Consider the following 21,102-nt stretch of genomic DNA (forward strand, 5'->3'; position numbering starts at 1 on the left):
TGGCTCACACCTGTAATCCCAGCACTTTGGGAGGCTAAGGTGGGTGGATCACCTGAGGCCAGGAGTTCAAGACCAGCCTGGCCAACATGGTGAAACCCCATCTCTACTAAAAATACAAAAATTAGCTGGGCTTGGTGGTGTGCCTGTAATCCCAGCTACTCGGGAGGCTGAGGCAGGAGAATTGCTTGAAGCTGCGAGGTGGAGATTGCAGTGAGCCAATATTGCACCACAACACTCCAGCCTGGGCAAGAGTGAGACTCTGTCTCAGAAATAAATAAATAAGGCTGGGCATGGTGGGTGTAATCCCAGCACTTTGGGAGACTGAGGCGGATGGATCATCTGAGGTTAGTAGTTTGAGACCAGCCTGGCCAACGTGATCAAACCCTGTCTCTACTAAAAATCCAAAAATTGGTTGGGCAGGCTGGGCGTGGTGGCTCAAGCCTGTAATCCCAGCACTTTGGGAGGCTGAGGCAGGTGGATCACAAGGTCGAGAGATCGCGACCATCCTGGTCAACATGGTGAAACCCTGTCTCTACTAAAAATACAAAAAATTAGCTGGGCATGGTGGCACGTGCCTGTAATCCCAGCTACTCAGGAGGCTGAGGCAGGAGAATTGCCTGAACCCAGGAGGCGGAGGTTGCGGTGAGCCGAGATCGCGCCATTGCACTCCAGCCTGGGTAACAAGAGTGAAACTCCGTCTCAAAAAAAAAAAAAAAAAAAAAATTAGTTGGGCATGGTGGTGGGCACCTGTAATCCCAGCTACTTGGGAGGCTGAGGTAGGAGAATGTCTTGAACCTGGGAGGCAGAGGTTGTAGTGAGCCAAGATCGAGCCACTGCACTGCAGCCTGGGCGACAGAGCGAGACTCTGTCTCAGAAAATATAAACAATCAATCAATCAAGCTGCCCACCAGGGACACAGCCTGCCTTCTCTGACGCTCCTACCCCCATCTCACCCCCACCCCAGACATGTTCATCCCCGTCCCATCTTCCTTGAGGTCCTGCCACACTTTCTCCCTGTTTTCCCTTACACCTGCCACCTCAACTCCATATTCCCCGACACTCCCCAAACAGTGATTTGCAAACTTTTCTGTAGAAGAGACCCTCTCTGCTCATGCTTCCACCAGCCCTAGGTCCCTGTCCGAAACATTCCTTTGGTCCCCTCTCCTCTGGCCCCAAAAGGAAGCAGCCCTGCATCGGCAATGGGGCTCAGCCTCTTTATTAGGTAGCAGGAGGGGGTGGCCCAGCTTCGTTGGGAGTGGAATGACACCAAGGGGCCCTCCAGAACAGCTCCAACCGAAAGCTTGGAGGCAACTTATACGAGAAGCAGGGGTGCCGGTCGCACGCCCAGCCTTCCTGCCAGAACAGAGGGCAGGCTGCACAATCACTCCTCCTCTTCATCATCTTCTTCCAGGGGTGGCCGTTTCCGCTTGAAGAAGCCGACCTGGGGGTGCACGGGGCCAGGGTCAGGGTATAGAGATAATCTGTAGGCCCCAGAGCACGTGTGAGGAACTATGCTAGCCACAAGGACCTCCCTGGACCAGCGCAGAACACGAACCCCACTGTACTCACAAATGGATGCCTTTTGACATTTAGAGATAATGCATGGAACAAATTGTTCAATTTTTTTTCCCCCTGAGTTTTTTCTTTTTCTCTCTTTTTTTTTTAGACGTAGTCTCGCTCTGTTACCAATGCTGGGGTGCAGTGGTTCAATCTCGGCTCACTGCAGCCTCCACCTCCTGAGTTCAAACAATTCTCATGCCTCAGCCTCCTGAGGGTTTACAGGCGTGTGCCACCATGCCCGGCTAATTTTTAGTAAAGACAGAGTTTCAGGAGGTTTCACCATGTTGGCCAGGCTGGTCTCAAAACTCCTGACCTCAGGTGATCTGCCTGTCTTGGTCTCCCAAAGTGCTGGGATTACAGGCAGGAACAACTATGCCCGGCCTCTGAAATTTTATTTTTTATTTTATTTTTAGAGACAGGGTCTTGCTCTCTCGCCCAGGCAATTCTCTCACCCCTTAGCCTCCCAAGTGCTGGGACTACAGGTGTGGACTACCACACCTAATTAAAATTTTTTTTGTATAGATGGGGTCTCAGCTGGGCTCGGTGGCTCACGCCTATATCCCAGCACTTTGAGAGGCTGAGGCGGGTGGATCACCTGAGGTAAGGAGTTTGAAACCAGCCTGACCAATATAGTGAAACCCGGTCTTTAAAAAAAAAAAAAGAAAGCCGGGCGCGGTGGCTCAAGCCTGTAATCCCAGCATTTTGGAAGGTCGAGGCGGGTGGATCACGAGGTCAAGAGATTGAGACCATCCTGGTCAACATGGTGAAACCCCGTCTCTACTAAAAATACAAAAAATTAGCTGGGCATGGTGGCGCGTGCCTGTAATCCCAGCTACTCAGGAGGTTGAGGCAGGAGAATTGCCTGAACCCAGGAGGCAGAGGTTGCGGTGAGCCGAGATCGCACCATTGCACTCCAGCCTGGGTAACGAGTGAAACTCCGTCTCAAAAAACAAAAACGAAAAAAACAAAAAAAAAAAAAGAGGAAGAAAAGAGATGGGGTCTTGCTATATTGCCCAGACTGGTCCCAAACTCCTGGCCTCAAATGCTCCACTGCGCCTGGCCCCCACCTGGAATTTTTCTTATACTGAAGTTTGTGTCTCCATGGCTCAATCCTATGATGATGATATGCATTTGATTACTGTAGGTTCAGTATGTGATTTCCCTAAAAGCACCATGTCTCCCCAGGGCTTGAGCATGTCTCCAGGTGCAGAGGAGCAAGCGACCCTCCAGCGCCACATAGGAAGGGAGGAGTAGGGTCTAGACCAGTCCTTGGGCCTCTTGCCTCACTTAAGGGGAAGGACAGGGCTAGGAGGACATGTGTCTTGTCCTCGGGAGCAGCCAGATTTTCCTGAAGGCAGGACTTACACCCTCTCTATCCTCTAAACTCTCTGACTCTTCTTGGTGGTGGGGGTGTCTAAAGCCTTCAGAATTTCAGGTGCTATCCTTTCCAGGGGTATGTGTCTGTAAGGGTTCCCTGGAGAATGACATTTTTGTTTATTTTATCTTTTTTGGTCTTTTTTGTTGTTGTTGTTGAGATGGAGGCTTGCTCTGTCGCCCAGGCTGGAGTGCAGTCGAGTGATCTTGGCTCACTGTAACCTCCGCCTCTCAGGTTCATGTGATTCTACTGCCTCAGCCTATCAAGTAACTAAGATTTACAGGCATTTATTACCATGCTTGGCTAATTTTGGTATTTTTAGTAGAGACAGGGTTTAGCCATGTTGGCCAGGCTGGTCTCGAATTTCTGACCTCAGGTGATCTGCCCACCTCAGCCTCCCAACGTGCTGGGATTACAGATGTGGGCCACCGCACCCAGCCGAGACATAGATCCCTGGTCCCTGGATCATGCACTTCGGTGGGCCACCCTCTCTCCTTGACTCCCTGTGCCCCACTGGGGACTCCACCAGCCTTCACACCTCACCTTCCACATGGCCAGAACCAGGAGGGTGAGCAGCAGCAGGCCGCCCAGCACGCCCACCAGCACCCACCAGATCGGAATGGCCCTCTCCTCCAAGGCCCGGAGCAGCTGAGTCCGCACCTGGAGGCAAACCCACGAGTCTCCTCAGTCACCTTGACACCTGCCCTTGACAAAGACCCAAACCTTGGGCTAGTGACCTCCAGCCACACCCGACCACCCCTCAGACCCTCCTGGCTGGGCACTGACTAGGGGACAATCGGTCCTGCAGGTCTGGTCTCTGCTCCATACCCCCACACTCACCTGAGCTTCCCCTTGGGGCAGGCTGAGCGGGGGCACAGTGTAGGGGAGGGAGGACACGTTGAACCATGCGTGTGACTGCAGCACAAACTGATCCAGTGGCTTCTGGACGGGTTGGGGTTGAAAGCTGTTTACACCCACACGAGGCCTATTGGTTGCAGGAGTCCAGGCCCCAAATTCCCGGCGGGGAAGCCCTGCCTCTGGCCTAATCCCGCTGCAATCCCCCAGAGTAAAAACTCCCCAAAGTAAACCTTTGCTCTCCTCCTGCCCTCCCACACCAAGCCCCGCCCCTCCCCAGAGCAAAGTGGCCCCTACCCAGAAGGCCCGGCCGCGCCCCCCATGCATGCCCCACCTGGCGGAGGCTGGGGAGCCACAGGAAGGCCAGCATGGTGACCATGGCCCGCTGCCCGCGCACCATCTCCTGCAGGTCACACTCCACCACAGTACAGGGCACTGAGTCGCAGCTCTGAGGAGAGGCGTCGTCAGTCCCCAGCTTGTCCTGGCCCATCACCCCATTATCCCATCACCCCCTCATCCCCTTACCCCCTGGACCCAAAGCAGAGGGGGCTGGGGTTTCAGGAAGCGGTGGCCTTCCCATCAGGAAGGGCCTTGGATCCAAGCTTTGCATGCCATCTCTCCACGGGCTTGCTCAGGTAGTCCCAGAGATGCAGGGAGGGGTCATCCCCCCCTAGCGCAATGCCCAGATCTATGATGACCTCTCATTGTTTTTATTTTCCTTAACGTACTGGAAAGCTTTAAAAAAGTGCTGCTGTCTCCCAGCTCCCCGCAGACACAAGCCGGCATGCTCCTCCACTTTCACTTGAAGTGCTCCCTGGGACCAAGCATGACCCACAGAGGCTCACACATACCCGGACCCCTCGCCCTCCTCCCATCCCCTCTGCCCCTTGGCCCCGGGGAGGCCCTGCTGGAGACCAGAGAGCCTGCTCACCACGGTAACGGGATCCTGAAGCCTCGAGGGCTGCCCGGGCTCCGGCACGAGGATCTGTCTGCGATCCCGCTTGTGATGGGCCGGGTGGATGGGGGAGGGGCTGGCGGTGGGCAACCCCCAGTCCACCTGGTGGGGCAAAGGAGCGTCAGGCCCAGTTCTCCCCCAGACCCCAGCCCACAGAGGTGCCTGGTGGCTAGTCTGGGCCCCCCTCACAGCTCTTTCTTCCACCCAGCTCTCACCTGGAGGGGGTTGATGGGAGGCTGTGCGGAGCACTGAAGGCCCCCCTGGGGCTGTAGATCCACGACGTAGAGCAGGTCGGAGGGCTGGGACTGCCCGGGGAGGTGGATGCGGAGGTGAAGGCCGTTCACAGTCCCAGGGCCATTGTTGTGGAGCTGGCGGTTGGTGGTGACAGGGTGCAGGAGCTGGGCGCCTCACCCGAGGCTCTGAGGACCCGCGCAGCCCAGCCCAGGACGCGAGGCGCTTCCCTACCTCATAGGTGTGCTCCACTTTGGGTCCCCAGCTGACCAAGCTGTTCTGCTCCCTGTCACCTTCTGCTGCCACCACCAGGGAGGCTGGAAACGAGTTCCTACAGGTGCCCAAGACCCCCAGAGAGAGTGTGATGGCCTGACTGGCCTGTGGGGGACCCCAGCGCCCCCTGGAGTTTAGAGGCCTGTCTGCCACCTCCCTTCTCCACCCCTGGCCTCTCACCCTCGAAGCTCCACTTGGGCCTCTGCCCGGACTGGTACCTCTAGCAGCACCATCTTGCTGTTTGGATTCTGGCTGTTCTTGCTAGAGGGGAGGGGATGAGAAGAAACAGGGCCACGGACACCAGCCCAGTGACTCTCTGGGGATGAGGACAGAATTTTAGAGTTCAGAGAGAACTAATTATACAAACAGCATGCCACACTGAAATGAGACTTGACAAAGAACTTCCTGTAGGGCTCTAAGACTCAGACACAGTCTCTGAGGAAGAAAGGGAACCAGGCTTTCTCGAAAGACTTTTTTTTTTGAGATGGAGTCTCACTCTGTCACCCAGGCTGGAGTGCAGTAGCCCAGTCTTGGCTCACTGCAACCTCTGCCTCCTGGGTTCATTTCAAGTGATTCTCCTGCCTCAGCCTCCTGAGTAGCTGGGATTGTAGGCACACACCACCACGCCATGCTAATTTTTGTATTTTTAGTAGAGATGGGGTTCCACCATGTTGGCCAGGCTGGTCTCCAGCTCCTGATCTCCAGTGATCCAGCCTCGGCCTCTCAAAGTGCTGGGATTACAGGTGTGAGTCACTGCGCCCATCCTCAAAAGACCCTTCTGTATGGAAGGGACCTGAGGGGTCCTGCATGGGGGTCAGACAGGGGAAGGGTGGTGGGTAGACGTGCTCGCCAGGTCAGTACCTCCGGATCTGCAGCTGGAAGGACACAGACTCTCCAGCCTCTTCCAGATTCCCCACGCTCACCAACATCGCGATTCCTATCTGAGAGACAAGGAGGGCCAAGATCACTGCCCAAATGCCAACTTCAGGCAGCCCTGCACTGAACATGGACTCCAGTCCTCACCCTCCAACATCACCATGAGTATTTTTTTTTTTTCAAGATGGAGTCTCACACTGTCACCCAAGCTGGAGTGCAGTGGCGTGATCTTGGCTCACTGCAACCTCCACCTCCCAGGTTCAAGCGATTCTCTTGCCTCAGCCTCCCAAGTAGCTGGAATTACAGGCGCCTCCCACCACACCCAGTTAATTTTTGTATTTTTAGTAGAGACGGAGGGTTTCACCATATTGGCCAGGCTGGTCTCGAACTCCCGACCCCAGGTGATCCGCCCACCTCGGCCTCCCAAAGTGCTGGGATTACAGGAATGAGCCACTGCACCCAGCAGGTCACCATTATTTCTATTTTACTTGGAAGTGCACTGGGTAAAGGGGCTCAGAGAGGGAAAGTCACTCACCCAAGGACATGTGGCCAGGGAGTGTGAGGACCAAGGTTCTGGCCCAGAACTATGTGGCTCTAAAACCTCACCCCTAAAATCTGGTTGTTCACGAGTCCCCGGTGGAGACTTGGCACCATGATCCAGTGGCCTCACCTGAGCGTTCTTCTTCATGGGGTTGCCCAGCTCACACAGCACCACGCTGGTCTCATTCTCCTTCTTCTGATTACAAATGAGTCTCTCAAAGCCCTTCAGGGAGGCAGTCCCAAGAAAGAAGTTGGTTACAGAGCATCATATATATATTTAAGCTCCCTTGGAAGGCCTGGAGAGATTTGTATGCCAAGGTAGGGAGGCAGGTCTCTTGGGGTGAGATCTCAAGGGACTGTCACATGTTAGTGTGTGCATTGCTGTAGCACTATTATTTTCATGAATTTTCATTTTGGAAATGAAAAACACAAAACATTAGAGTATAACCCCACTATTATAAACTTCATTAACAAACATAAAAAATCAATATATCTTATGTGACTGCCAGTCAATATTGAGAAAAAGACTGGAAGGAAATCCACCACATGTGAACAGAGGTTCCTGTTAACATTTGGTTCCTAAGCCTTTTTTGTTTTTCTGGTTTTTATAGTAGAGTTTTGGAATTCTATGCCATTAGCAAGGATTCCTCTTCCAAATTAAAAAAATAATAATATATTACATCTTTGACAGCAAAGCAAGAGAGAAGAGGGACTCTCGGGGAGGGAGATGAGAGAGCCGAGGCGGCAGCACCCCCAGGTCCCGGGTACTGCTCAGGGTGAGGGCCTCACCTCCACGTTGCTGAGGGCCCGCATGTAGTGGGCCCCCTGGGGCAGGTGCACAGCGAGCTCTGCTTCGTAGGCCCCCTCGCCCTTGTTGGCTGTGTCCATTTGCAGCTCCAGGACATTATCTGCTCCAACTAGGAGCGGGGAGCCGGTCCTGTGGGGAAAGAGGAATGAAGCCAGGGACCCTGGGTCCGGGCCCAGGGCCTGGGAGGAGAGGGGGACTCAGGTGGGGAACGGGTATGACGGGCAGAAAGGGCCAGGGTCGGGCAGAGCGGGAGGCCTCCTCACACGTTGGCAGTGAGCTGAAGCTGCGGCACGCACACGTCATCTTCCCCGCAGTCCAGGATGATTCTCGTCTGGAGGGGCACGTTGGGGTGTGTGGGTGAACTGGGGACGTGTGAGGTTTGGGGATTACATCAGGATTAGGAAAACAGTGGGCTTGGGGGTTCACATAGGGGCTTAGGGAGTAAGAAGATCTGAGGCCGAAAAGGAGTTTGGAGATGATATCGGGGCTCTGGGGTTTATTTGGAGGTTTGGGATAATTTTGGCGTTCATCAGTTTACATCTGAGCTTAGGAGATACTGGGATTTTGAGGGTTTTTTTTCTTTTCTTTTTTTTTTGAGACCGCCTCACTCTGACACCTAGGCTGGAATGCAGTGGCGCAATCTCAGCTCACTGCAAGCCTCCCGGGTTCAAGCAATTCTCCTGCCTCAGCCTCCCAAGTAGCTGGAATTTCAGGCATGCATCACCACACCTGGCTATTTTTTTTTTTTTTTTTTTTTGTCTTTTTAGTAGAGATGGGGTTTCACCATGTTGGCCAGGCTGGTCTTGAACTTCTGACCTCAGGTGATCTGCCTTTCTCGGCCTCCTTAAGTTCTGGGATTACAGGTGTGAGCCACTGTGACTGGCTGGATTTTGAGGTTTTCATTAGGATTTGGAATGACATTGAGGTTTTGGGGTTCACAGTACGACATGGCACTAACCCTAATCCTGACTTGCTGTCAGGGGTCCTGCACCTCCCTTGCCTATCCCCACCTGTCCCTGTCCCTACCTGCTCCTGCACATGGGTGTGTCCATGTAGCATGACAGCAGGGGCTATTCCAGCCTCCTTGGGGGTCAGGGACACGTTGAGGCTGAGCACAATGGGGCTCAGCTTGTCCCGGAAGTCTGCCTCATCCTAGGATGGGAGCAAGAGTCAGGCCATTTTGCTGCCATGCACATCCCACCTTCTCCTGGCCAATAGGCGCGGTGTCCTGACCACCCCCGGACTCCCAGCACCCAGCTCAATGCCCCAGGGCTGGAAGAACAAGTCCAGCAGGCGACCTCTACACACCCAGCCCTGCCAATCCCTGCCTGGGCGTACTCGAAGGAAGGCCATGGTGGTTTGGCAGATGGGGCTGTGCCTTCCGCTCAGGTCCAGGTTCAGGGTGGTGCCCGCCTGCTGAGAGTCCAGCAGTAGCACCCGCCGGCCCTGGCGGGGCTTCTGCCGGTCCAGCTGCAGCTCAGCATTTAGGTCTGACCGGGCAAATGGAAGAGTCAGGAGCTCCCTGGCCAGCCTCTGGGGAAGTCCAAGCCCCCCTCCTCCCTCTCCACGCCACTCACACAGCTTCTGAGGAATGTTGTGTCCGGTGGCTCCAACACACATCTGGATGTTGAAGCTGCAAAGACGTAAGTGGGGCTCAGGGGCTGGGGCCTTTCTGAGGTCCCAGATCTGTCAAGGCCCACGCCCTCCGCCTCCTCACCAGCTCACGGGTGTCTTAGTCTGGGGTAGGACACAGCTCTTCACAGCAGGATTCAGCGAATCTTGCACCAGTAGCTGGACAGAGGCTTTCACCACTGGCTGGGCTCTGATGGGATGGGGTGGTGGGGTAGTCTTGGCACTGTGGCTCCTCCCGGCCTGGCCTCCTCTGATGGCATGGGCCTTCCCCATCCCGCCCCTGGAGCCAGCGCTCACCTGTACACAGCCACCTGGCTGACCCCGTAAGCTCCCACGATCAGGTCTACAGACATCAGGGAAGGGGTCAGAATTGGCCATTAGAGAGGACATGGGATCCTCATCTCCTTCCCAGGGGTTCCCCATGCCACCTCCCTCACTGGAGCTTTGACCTGGCTCCTCTGGCATCCTGTAGTGGGATGCCAGGCCAGGCATGAGCCCCCAGCCGTGTCTCTCAACACTTCCAGCGAATGTCCAAGGGCCTTTCTTGGGCATTTCTAGCTGGAGGCAGTCCAGGGTACCTGGGTATCCATTGTCATCGATGTCTACGGCACCTCGAAGGGAGAAGCCAAAGGCAGAGCCTGTGGGGAAGGGGCTGTCCAGGACCTGGGAGGGACGTGAGCTCAGCCCCTCACTCTGACCCAGGAACACCAGCACTTGGCCACGGCCCCTGGGACCTCCATAGGGGACAGCCACTGCAATGTCTGGAAACAGTAACAGAAAGGGAGTGGCTGCTTGTTATTCGGTCTCCCTAGATGACTGTAAAACTTTCCTGAGCTTTTCTGAGCACATCCCAGGAGACCAGGAAAGGGATGCAAAGTCTGGGTGAAGAAGACACTGCCCTGCCCTCCAGGAGGTAACAATCAGGTGGGAGAGAAACCTGCCAAGTAGGATTGTTATTAAAACAGCGACAACTCTCACTGTCTATTGAGGAACGTATATTCACAATATTTCATTTAATCCTGAAAATTAAGCATCATTATGCCCTTTTCTAATTTTTTTTTTTTTTTAATCGAGTCTCACTCTGTAGCCCAGGCTGGAGTGCAGTGGTGCGATCTCGGCTCACTACAACTTTTTTCTCCCCCGTTCAAGTGATTCTCCTGCCTCAGCCTCTCCAGTAGCTGGGATTACAGGTGTGAACCACCACATGCGGCTAATTTCTGTATTTTTAGCAGAGGCGGGGTTTTACCACGTTGGCCAGGCTGGTCTCGAACTCCTGACCGCAAGTGATTTGCCCACCTTGGCCTCCCAAAGTGCTGGGATTACAGGTGTGAGCCACCGTGCCTGGCCATCTAGTATCTATTTCTAACCTTCTCCATTCTGTCAAGCTCCCAGCCGCCCACTCCCTTCAGCAGGTGACATCATCTTACTTCAGGAAGAAAGGCAGCCCACTATTATGCTATAATCCCACACCGACTTTATTTCCCCTTTCCCCATTTGACCCTGGAAGAGGTTTCCTTCCTTAACCCTGACACCCGGCCAGTCACCCTCCCACCCCTGAGGCATCACAGGGACCCTCCGCCAGCTCAACCCCCCATTTCCCCACAATATCATTTTCCTCCACATTCAACCTACTCCACACTCTTCCACATTGAAATAATCTTCCTTTGACCTGCACCCCTTTTCTATGATCACCTTTTCTTTTTCCTCTCATAGTCAGACATGTTCTTTTTTTTCTTTCTATTCCTCAAATTCCTCTTTGCCACAAACCTGTTGAAAGAGCTGTCTACATTAGCTGCCTCCAAGTTTTCACTTCCATTCATACCTTAATCAGTTGCATTCTGGCTTCTGACCCTACCTTGGCCTGAATCAGTTTATGTCACTGTCACCAATACCTGCCCCTACCCCCCATTTTTTTCTTTCTTTTTTTTTTTTTTAGACAGAGTTTGGCTCTGTTGCTTTGTTGCCTAGGCTGGAGTGCAGTAGTGGCGTGATCTTGGCCACCTCCACCTCCCAGGTTCAAGCGATTCTCCTGCTTCAATTTCCCAAGTAGCTGGAATTACAGGCCTGACTCGTCTTGCCCAGCGTCCCCTCGCTAAAGCCCATGGACTCTTCTCCAGCCCCATCTAATTGCACCTTGCAGCAGCTGCAGGAGCCAAAGCACGCACTTCCTCCTGCGCATGCTCTTTAATGCACCTCTTTCTTGAGTCCCGGGACATCAGACCCCTGGGTTCCCTCCTCCCTCTCCAGATGCTCCTCCATCTCCTCAGACTCACCTCCAGTAGGAGTCACCTAAATGCTTTTGCTCCTTGGGCTCTATCCTGGGCCTCTTCTCATTTCGCAGGCTCCCAGGACCTCATCCACCCTCATCGACCCACCATCCAAACCCCTGCCTCCCATTTACATCTCTCTTGTGGAAGCGGGGGAGGCCACTCCCAACTGTTCTTTGGATATTTCTACCTAAAGCACCCAAGCCTTTCAAGCTCAACAAGTCCAGAGCTAAACTGCTGATCCCCCACCTCTCCTCAACACCGGCTGCACGGCCTGAGTTCCAGACAGTGGAGGGCATCACACGCACCCAACTCCAACCTCTCCCTCTGCCCCACATCCAGTCTCCCAGCAAGTCCTGAGAATCCAAGTTCTAAATATCTGTGAAGTCACTCCCATCTCTAACTCCACCACCAAAATAAATCCACATCCAGGTGGTGGTTGTCTCTTGCCTGGATTAAGTCTCCTTCATATCTCCCACATGCTCTCCCTCAGCGGGCCATGTGTCTAAGCCACATACATACTTATATGCTGAAAGCCCATCCTGATTCTGGCTGCCCTAGGCCAACTCCATGCTTTATGTGTGGCTGTTAATCCCTCTGCAGCAAGTATGCTTCCTCTCTTCCCTCACCATTGTAGCCATCCCGGTCGAGGTCGCCCAGGGGTGCGATGGCAGAGCCGAATCGCCCATAGAGCTGTGTGCCAGTCAGCAGGAGGCTGGGGGCACCCAGCGCGTGGGAGCCTCGGGGCTGCAGGTACAAATACACACGCCCCACTTCTGCCAGTTTTCGGTCTGCTCGGCTCTCCATGTACAGTGGAGCGCCCACCAGCAGGTCATGCCTCCTGTTGGCCAGATGGGTGGTTACATGGGACTGGACTAGGGCCATGTTGGGGCCAGGGCCAAGTCTCCCCCACCCTTGCTCTCCTGTTCCCCCGGTGGGCACGTGAGAGTAGGGGCTAGGAAAGGGCAGCTCTGGGAACTGACGACCCAACTGGGTTGTAGTGGGGCATGTCCCTCCTCACCCATCCCCGTTGACGTCAGTGACAGCCACTGAGTGCCCAAAATACGAAGCCATCTGCAAGATGAGGAGCACCATCATTCACGCCTCTGGACCAGCATCCTCTCTAAGAAATGGGCCCTCATCTCCTGTGAAATAGTCTGAAGTCTCAGTTCCCCCTCCACCCAGCCACTCCCACTGGGACCTGGCCCCCACCTGCTCGCCGTGCAGCAGGTGCAGCCTCTGGTAGTAGGAGTCCAAAATTTCCACCTGCAGGGACAGCGAAGGTGAGAGCATCATTCCTGTTCCCAAAGCAGCCTCCATTCCAGGTGAGACAGGGCGGTCAGGGGACTGGGATAAGGGGCTTCAGGATGCCCAGTGGGTGGGCACTCACGGCTCCCAGGGTCCAGCTTCTAGTAGGGGCACCGACGACATACTCTGGGGAGAGGGAGAGCCAGGCTCAGGGAATGAGAGCCTTAGAATCCACACCCTTCCCGCTCCCCGTTCTGCACCCAGGGAAGATTTATATGCAGGAAGATTTCCCTACACAGGGGAGATTTCAGGGAGGGGCTCTTCCCCGGGCTGGGCTCCCTAGCCCCCGCCCTGACTACGTGGATTTCTTGCCTGTAGTGTTGAGATCCCCGTCGAAGTCGCCCACGGCCACCGAGTACCCTGAGGACAAGGCCCAAATTAGTCTTTCCAGGGGGAGGAAGAAGGGAGGGGGCGGAGGGCAACGAAGGAGGAGGTTAAGGCCACTCAGCTCCAACTCTGCAACGTGCAGATGGAAAAACGGAGGCCAGCGAGCGAGCCAAGCCCGGCCCAGTCCGGGGCGGAAGCGGGCAGTGGGCGCAGGGGAAGAGGGCGGTCTGCGGGGAAGCGACCTAGGCGGTGGGCCAGCAAGCCGGGGTGGGCACGGAGACTCCCGCAGGGGCAGGACCTGACTGTCTGTGGTGGGCGGTGGCCCTTGGGGTGCTGGAAGTCTGGAAGGGCGGTGTTACCCCAGTAGCCGTCGAAGTACTCTGGGTTGCTGGAGTCGAAGGAGAAGCTCTGGGAGGACACGTGCCACAAAAGGGTCCCCGGGCGGTAACTCGAGAAAATATTCGCAATTGGAGCCTGGGCCAGGAGACCTGGTGCGGGAGGGACAGAGAGTGTGGGGCCCAGACACCGGGGGTCTCCTCGGGCCGCCAGAAGGGAGGGAGATGTACGGATGGGCACGTACCTAAGAAATAATAGCCGCCAGGAGCCCCAAGCACCAGCTCCCCAGCCTGGAAGGGAAGCCCTGACGGTGAGAGGGGGCCCTGTTTGCGGGCCACCCCCACTCCACTTTTGTTCCCTACTTGCCTGAGTGACCACCGAGCTGAAGCCCGCTTCACAGTAACGCCTGTCCCAGCCTGCGGGAGGCAAGGAGGAGGGGTCAGTCAGCGCAGGGGTGGAAGGAGGCGCGCGAGTCTGGAGGAGGGCGGGAGGGATCCTGCAGGGGCGGGGCCTGGAGCCGGCAGGGCCCCGGGGCGAGGCCAGATCCAAAGCCCGGGCTGCGGCGCCGGGGGCGGGATCCGATGGAGGGCGGGGCTAAGGCGCCGCGAGTGGGCGGGGCCAGGTCGTGGCGGGCGCTTACTAAAGTCGTTTTCCAAGTAAACGCGGCTCAGGGTGTTTCCGCGACACGGGGAGTACTCGGCGCGGCGGCCGCTCTGCGGCTGAGCCAGAAAGCAGCCGCCTACGGGCGTCTTTTCAGCTTCTTCGGTCTTTTCTAGGACGTTCCAGTGCTGCCAGGGGGCGCAGGCCTGGAGAAAGGCCACAGAAGAGTGGGGACGGGCGCGAGACTTGGGCTCATCCCGGCCCCACGTGTCCCTGCCCCCGACCGTTCCCTGTGCCCTGTACCGCGGGGCCCACCACAATGGTGTCGCTCCAGCTGACGACCGACGCCCCCAGTCCCTGGCGGGCCTTGAAGGTTTGTAAAGTCTGGGCGCCTACATATCGGGTCTCATCACCTGGAGGGCACAAGAAGGGGTGGGGCGCTGAAGCCAGACAGTCCACGTCCCTCTGGCTCCTCCCTTGCCCGCCTTGCCTGGGACTCACGGAGGTCAAAGAGCAGCGAGGAGCACTGGCCGCCCTCGGCCCTCCAGGGGCACAGGAACACGCCGCCCGTCTCCTCCTGGCTGGGGCCCAGGGTCCGCGGGGCGCCCACCACGATGGCCACTCTGCACAGGAAAGCTGGGTGAGCGCCGCGCAGATTCCGGCGTATCCCAGGCCCTGGTGCCTGCGCTGGGGGCACGGCCCTGAAGGCGATGTGGCATGGGGGCCACATCTTTCCTCAGTGACACTTCACAGACCACCGAGACATACTTCTTCATCTTATGGACAGTGAAACTGACTCTCAGCGAGGGTACTCACGTGCCTAAAGTAAGCCGTGAGTTGAGAGTAAAGCTGGGACTATTATATAACCGTTTGGTTTGAACACCGGGGGTTTGAGATCGTTGCTGAAAAAGACCTAAATTCTGTACACTATCTCCATCATTCCACCCACAAGAAGAACCAGGGGTTCACATGATCCCCTGAACGCCTGTCTAGCCTGTTACCAGATCCCCTCTTCAGAGCTGGTTTTAATGAGGGAAGGTAGAGTGTACCTCTAAAGTGGGGGTTACTTGTGTGTGTTGACAGAGATGAGGACTACCAGATCTAGGTTTAAATCACAATTCTGCCATACCTGAAATAGGAATACCAATTTCACAACCAATGACTGGTTTTCACAACCAATCAGTGCTGCCAGAAGTAAATGTAATAAATATGAGTGACGGCATGGTCCCAGACAAATACATAGCAAGCGCTCTTGAAACAATGTTATAATTTTTAAAAATAATTTTGTCGTTTTGTTTTGAGACAGGGTCTCATTCTGTTGCCCAGCTGGAGTGCAGTAGCATAATCATGGCTGATTGTGGCCTTGACTTTCAGGGCTCAAGCGATCCTTTCCCCTCAGCCACCCGAGTAGCTGGGCCTGCAGGTCTGTAACACCATGCTTGGCTAATTAAAAACAATATTTTTGTAGGCTGGGCACGGTGGCTCACGCCTGTAATCCTAGCACTTTGGGAGGCCAAGGTGGGCAGATCACTTGAGGCCAGGAGTTCGAGACCAGCCTGGCCAACATGGTGAAATCCTGTTTCTACGAAAAATATTTTTAAAATTAGCCTAGCATGCTAGAGACTTTATGGCAGGATGTTAAAAAAAAGAAAAGAAAAGAAAAGAAAAAAACCAAAATTAGTCTGGTGTGGTGGTGCATGCCTGTAGCCCCAGCCACTCAGGAGACTGAGGCAGGAGAACAGAGCAAGACTGTCTCAAAAAATATATATATATATATGTGTGTGTGTGTGTGTGTGTGTGTATATATATATTTTAGAAATAAGGTCTCACTGTGTCACCCAGGCTGGTCTTGAACTCCTGAGCTCAAGTGGTCCTCCTACCTTGCTCTCCTAATGTGTTGGGATTATAGGCGTGAGCCTCTGTGCCTGGCCTATGATATTTTTTTAGCCTGCAGGATGTTTAAGTAGTGCCAATGGGATCACTACTTACAGGAGGGGAAAGAAGCAGGAGTGGGCACAGGAAGAAGTTGAGCTGATTCAGGCCCAATGACAATATTCGCCAACACCCCGCGAGCTCTGGAGCTAGGATGATGCTTCAGAATTGTCAGAGTTGGCTGGGCATGGTGGCTCATGCCTGTAATCCCAGCACTTTGGGAGGCCAAGGTGGGCGGATCACCTGAGGTCAGGAGTTTGAGACCAGCCTGACCAACAGGATAAAACCCCATCTCTACTAAAAATATAAAAACTAGCCAGTCATGGTGGCACATGCCTGTAATCCTAGCTACTCAGGAGGCTGAGACAAGAGAATTGCTTGAATCTGGGAGGTGGAGGTTGCAGTGAGCTGAGATTGAGCCATTGCACTCCAGCCTGGGCAACAAGAGCAAAACTCTGCCTTAAAAAAAGAAAAGAAAACATGAAAAAAATAGTAAGAATAAAGAAGAAGGACTGGAAAATATAGTAAACCAATGAACGAGGAGAGATTTAAATAGTAGTTTCCTATTTATTACAGAAGGAGCAGAATTGAAAAAAAAAAGGATTGTCAGAGTTGATGAAAGAGGGCTGGACCCTTATCAAACGCCTCCCCCACCCCCGCCTCCACCCTCCCCACTCGCCCACTTCGCATTGATCAGTCATTGTATGTGGGCCAACTTGGGAGCCGACTTTGAGGGAACGGGCTCTCTTCAGCAGAGGAAATCTCCTAAGTGGCTGACACTTGAAGGCTATCTGCCATTGCCACTCCCTGAAGCTGGGCACAGTGTTTTCTACAGTAAGTAGCTCAGGATACATGCTGTGAAGAGGAGGAGCCAAGACTCTAATCTTGGCACTCTTGATTCTGAAGCCTGATCAATACTAACCATTAATGATCTATTGCTTCTTTTCAAATACCTATAACCTTGATGGAGATGAGGGAAATGGAATAGAAAAGCAAGGTGGGGGAGGGTAGACAACTTTGATTCTGCAAATTAATTTAGGACATGTGCTCCTCTCTGCATTTCAAGGTGCTGAAGGTGGAGTGGTTCATACAACTGACCCTTGGGGAAAATAAGGCATCTTGCCTTCCCTTTGTTCTTGCTGTAGTTTCAGTGCCCATTGCCCCACCTGTGTTCCGCCCTTACACCTTCACCTGAGCCAGTCCCCTCAACCCCATTATTCTTGACAAGAAATCAACCTGAATAGGCCCCAGAAGTCACCTGCCTCAACTGCTATCACAAATGGGAAAGTTGGAGACCCAGCAGAAGTGACGGAGAGGGGTCCTGCTCTATCCCAATACCCGAACTGCCCTCAACGGCTCACCTCCCATGGCTGTCCTTGTGGAAGTCCAGTGAAAATCCAAAGTGGCTGCCATTGGGGCCTGCATAGAAGGTGAGCTGCACTGGGTCCAGGTTCAAGGCCCAGGCTGGAGGGGCAGCACAAGGTCCCAAGAGCAGCAGCACCCACTCTAGAAGCCAGAGGGCTTGCAGTGGACACAAAGCCCTGGCCATCTTCCTTCTTCCACAACCTCCTAGGCAAGAATGGGCCAGCTCCTCCTTCTTCCTTTCAGATTCCTCCACAGGAAGTCTTTTCTTATCGAACTGGAACCTGAAGTAACTTGCTGAGAAGTGGGCAGAGCAAAGGGCTATAGCCGCTGGACTCATGGTTGCTAGGATCACCAGGAAGTGGGTGAGGCCACCCAGAGTGTGGGTGCCCATGGCTGAAAGCCATGACTCCTCCCTTTTCCTGAGAATAGTTTATTACCAAGTCCTATTGGTTCTGTCTCTCAATGATGTCTCTTGAGTCTTTACCCCATCTCTACCACCACCATGCTAGTCCAAGCCACCGTCACCTTCTGCTTGGAATAGCATGACTGAGAACTAGTCTGTATCTGTCTAGAATAGCCTACAGTTCTAATCTCTTCCCTTCCCCCATCTGGCTGTACAGCTGCGGTGCTTTGTGACTTGACCAGAGGTTGGGGAAGGAGCCGGAAACTGCTGCCCCTGATAAAACCTGAGGCTGCTGTATCTTTTTAGATACGGCGTTTACCCACTTCCTCCTTCTAGGACCTTGGGCAGCCCCAACTGGCCATTTTGGCACAGTAGCTTTCTCCTCCTCCATTTTGAGCCAAGCCTTAGTGCGGTCACAGCAGTGCAGTCAGTGCTGGGGACAGGGTGGTGAATGGACCTTGGTAGAGGCGGCAAGGAGACTGGGGATAAAGTGGAGTCATTCCAGGGAATTTTGACTCACAAGCTCTGAGATTATGCATTAGTTGTTCAGTAGGCCCTCTCTCCTTTTTGGGTGATGGAGTTCTTGTTCAACCATTAAGACTTGATTCTGGTTGGGGTCTTTGCCTAGGGGCGCCTTTCCTGACTCCTCAGGCTGGTCATGAGGGCCCACACACTTAGGCACAGCATTGAGCCACTGTTTACGCATAGTCTGTTCACAGGATTGTGTAAATGAGTCCCTTGAGAGCAAGGCTCCTTGCTACAGCCCTAGAGACTACCCAAGAGTCCAACCTGTCGTACGTGTATTGCTGAAATACTGGACAGAAACACGCACTAAGGATGGAAGATGCAAACATAGGGTGACAAAGAGAAGAGATGACTTTTGAGCAGAAAGGCAAAGTCATTTTCTATGGGTAAGCGGAAGAGGAGGAGTGCCAAGTCGTACTGGCACTCATGCCTTCCCAAAAAAGCAGGTTCTCAGGAAGATTTAAGAGGTCTGCTAGGGGTAAGGGACCATAGCCACATTTTCCTTTTGATTTCTATTTTCTGAACAAACTTAACCATTGCCATATCGTGCTCAACCAACCTGTGCCTTTTTTTTTTTTTTTTTTGAGATGGAGTTTTGCTCTTGTTACCCAGGCTGGAGTGCAATGGCGCGATCTCGGCTCACCACAACCTCCGCCTCCTGGGTTCAGGCAATTCTCCTGCCTCAGCCTCCTGAGTAGCTGGGATTACAGGCATGTGCCACCATGCCCAGCTAATGTTTTGTATTTTTAGTAGAGACGGGGTTTCACCACGTTGACCAGGATGGTCTCAATCTCTTGACCTCGTGATCCACCTGCCTCAGCCTCCCAAAGTGCTGGGATTACAGGCTTGAGCCACTGCACCCAGCCCAACCTGTGCCATTTTGAAGTCTCCTCATACTTCACTGCCTCAGCATAGAGCTAAGAATCTTTTTTTTTTTTTTTTTTTTTTTTTTGAGACGGGGTTTCGCTCTTGTTACCCAGGCTGGAGTGCAATGGCGCGATCTCGGCTCACCGCAACCTCCGCCTCCTGGGTTCAGGCAATTCTCCTGCCTCAGCCTCCTGAGTAGCTGGGATTACAGGCACACGCCACCATGCCCAGCTAATTTTTTGTATTTTTAGTAGAGACGGGGTTTCACCAAGTTGACCAGGATGGTCTCGATCTCTCGACCTTGTGATCCACCCGCCTCGGCCTCCCAGTGCTGGGATTACAGGCTTGAGCCACTATGCCTGGCCAGAGCTAAGAATCTTAACTTTTTTTTTTTTTTTTTTTTTTTTAGACGGAGTTCTGCTCTTGTTACCCAGGCTGGAGTGCAATGGCGCGATCTCGGCTCACCGCAACCTCCGCCTCCTGGGTTCAGGCAATTCCCCTGTCTCAGCCTCCTGAGTAGCTGGGATTACAGGCATGTGCCACCATGCCCAGCTAACTTTTTGTATTTTTAGTAGAGACGGGGTTTCACCATGTTGACCGGGACGGTCTCGATCTCTTGACCTCGTGATCCACCCGCCTTGGCCTCCCAAAGTGCTGAGATTACAGGCTTGAGCCACCACGCCCGGCCGAATCTTAACCTTTATAGGACAGGAAGCTAAAACCCTGAACTTTGGTCTGGGCCTTCTTCATTGCTGAGTACCCAGTGTCAAGTTCATGGCGGGCATGTAATGTATTTGCTAGACTATACCAGTCCTCTACTTATCCTCCATCCTCCCACTATCCTCAAGTGAGTAACTGCTGTATTACTGGTGTATTCTATGAGCCCATATATTAACTCACATGTCACTCAAGTTTTCAATCAGTATTTACTCTGTTTAAGGCACTGTGTAGATAAAGGATACAAAGATAACCATCAGGCCAGGTGCGGTGGCTCTTGCCTGTAATCTCAGCACTTTGGGAGGCTGAGGCGGGAGGATGGCTTGAGCTCAGCAATACAGTGAGACCTTGTATCTATTTTAAAATTGTAAAAATAAAATTAAAAAACTCTGGGCCAGGTGCAGTGGTTCATACCTGTAATCTCAGCCCTTTGGGAAGCCAAGGCAGACAGATCACGAGGTCAGGAATTTGAGACCAGTCTAACCAATATTGCAAAACTACGTCTCTACTAAAAATACAAAAATTAGCCGGGTGTGGTGGTGCATGTCTGTAATCCCAGCTACTCCAGAGGCTGAGGCAGGGGAATAACTTGAACCTGGGAGGCGGAGGTGGCAGTGAGCCGAGATCTCACCACTGCACTCCAGCCTGGGCAACAGAGCCAAACTCCATCTCAAAAACCAACCAACCAACCAAACAACCGAAAGATAACTATCAAGGAGTCTTAACAAATAACCCGGAAAGAGTTAAGACATGAACACACATAACTGCAGCAAAAGGACAGTAAAACATGCCTTGAAAAATATACAGATTACCAAAGTCACGTATCATTGTCCTCATAACAACCCTAGGAAAAAAGGACTATTTTGTCTATTTTATGACACAAAAACTGTGGCATAAGAGTTTTCTTTTTTTTTTTTTTTTTTTTTGAGACGGAGTTTCGCTCCTGTTACCCAGGCTAGAGTGCAATGGCGTGATCTCGGCTCACCGCAACCTCCACCTCCTGGGTTCAGGCAATTCTCCTGCCTCAGCCTCCCGAGTAGCTGGGATTACAGGCACGTGCCACCATGCCCAGCTGATTTTTTGTATTTTTAGTAGAGACGGGGTTTCACCATGTTGACCAGGATGGTCTCGATCTCTTGACCTTGTGATCCACCCGCCTCGGCCTCCCAAAGTGCTGGGATTATAGGCGTGAGCCACCGCGCCCAGCCCGGCACAAGAGTTTTTAGGTAAATTGCCCATGTTTACACAACCAACAGCTGGCAAAACTAGGATTCAAACCCGGGTTGCACTTGAACCCATGTTCAAGTTGCCTTTTGTCAGAGAATGAACAGGTTTTTAGGCATAGAGAAT

At 53.4% G+C, this 21,102-nt stretch overlaps 1 protein-coding gene across 1 annotated transcript; it reads right to left on the bottom strand.

Moving 5' to 3' along the window:
* Positions 1-1,202: 1,202 nt before the first annotated feature.
* Positions 1,203-19,433, bottom strand: ITGA2B (integrin subunit alpha 2b). Its single transcript, XM_003943620.4, has 30 exons — positions 17,237-19,433; positions 14,445-14,566; positions 14,259-14,356; positions 13,984-14,149; positions 13,710-13,759; positions 13,588-13,633; positions 13,367-13,495; positions 12,993-13,040; positions 12,763-12,806; positions 12,585-12,638; positions 12,394-12,446; positions 12,002-12,213; positions 9,684-9,866; positions 9,403-9,448; positions 9,191-9,295; positions 9,051-9,106; positions 8,812-8,963; positions 8,500-8,625; positions 7,737-7,804; positions 7,455-7,602; positions 6,796-6,888; positions 6,111-6,190; positions 5,430-5,510; positions 5,211-5,307; positions 4,961-5,113; positions 4,722-4,847; positions 4,125-4,238; positions 3,776-3,877; positions 3,479-3,595; positions 1,203-1,441 (listed from the first exon to the last, which is right to left on the bottom strand). Exons 1-30 carry the CDS (start codon positions 17,629-17,631, stop codon positions 1,382-1,384), a joined length of 3,324 nt encoding a protein of 1,107 aa, XP_003943669.4. The 5' UTR covers positions 17,632-19,433; the 3' UTR covers positions 1,203-1,381.
* Between the last annotated feature and the right edge of the window lie 1,669 nt (positions 19,434-21,102).

Source organism: Saimiri boliviensis, chromosome 17, assembly GCF_048565385.1.
Source record: "Saimiri boliviensis isolate mSaiBol1 chromosome 17, mSaiBol1.pri, whole genome shotgun sequence".
In the NCBI taxonomy this organism is placed as follows: domain Eukaryota; kingdom Metazoa; phylum Chordata; class Mammalia; order Primates; family Cebidae; genus Saimiri; species Saimiri boliviensis.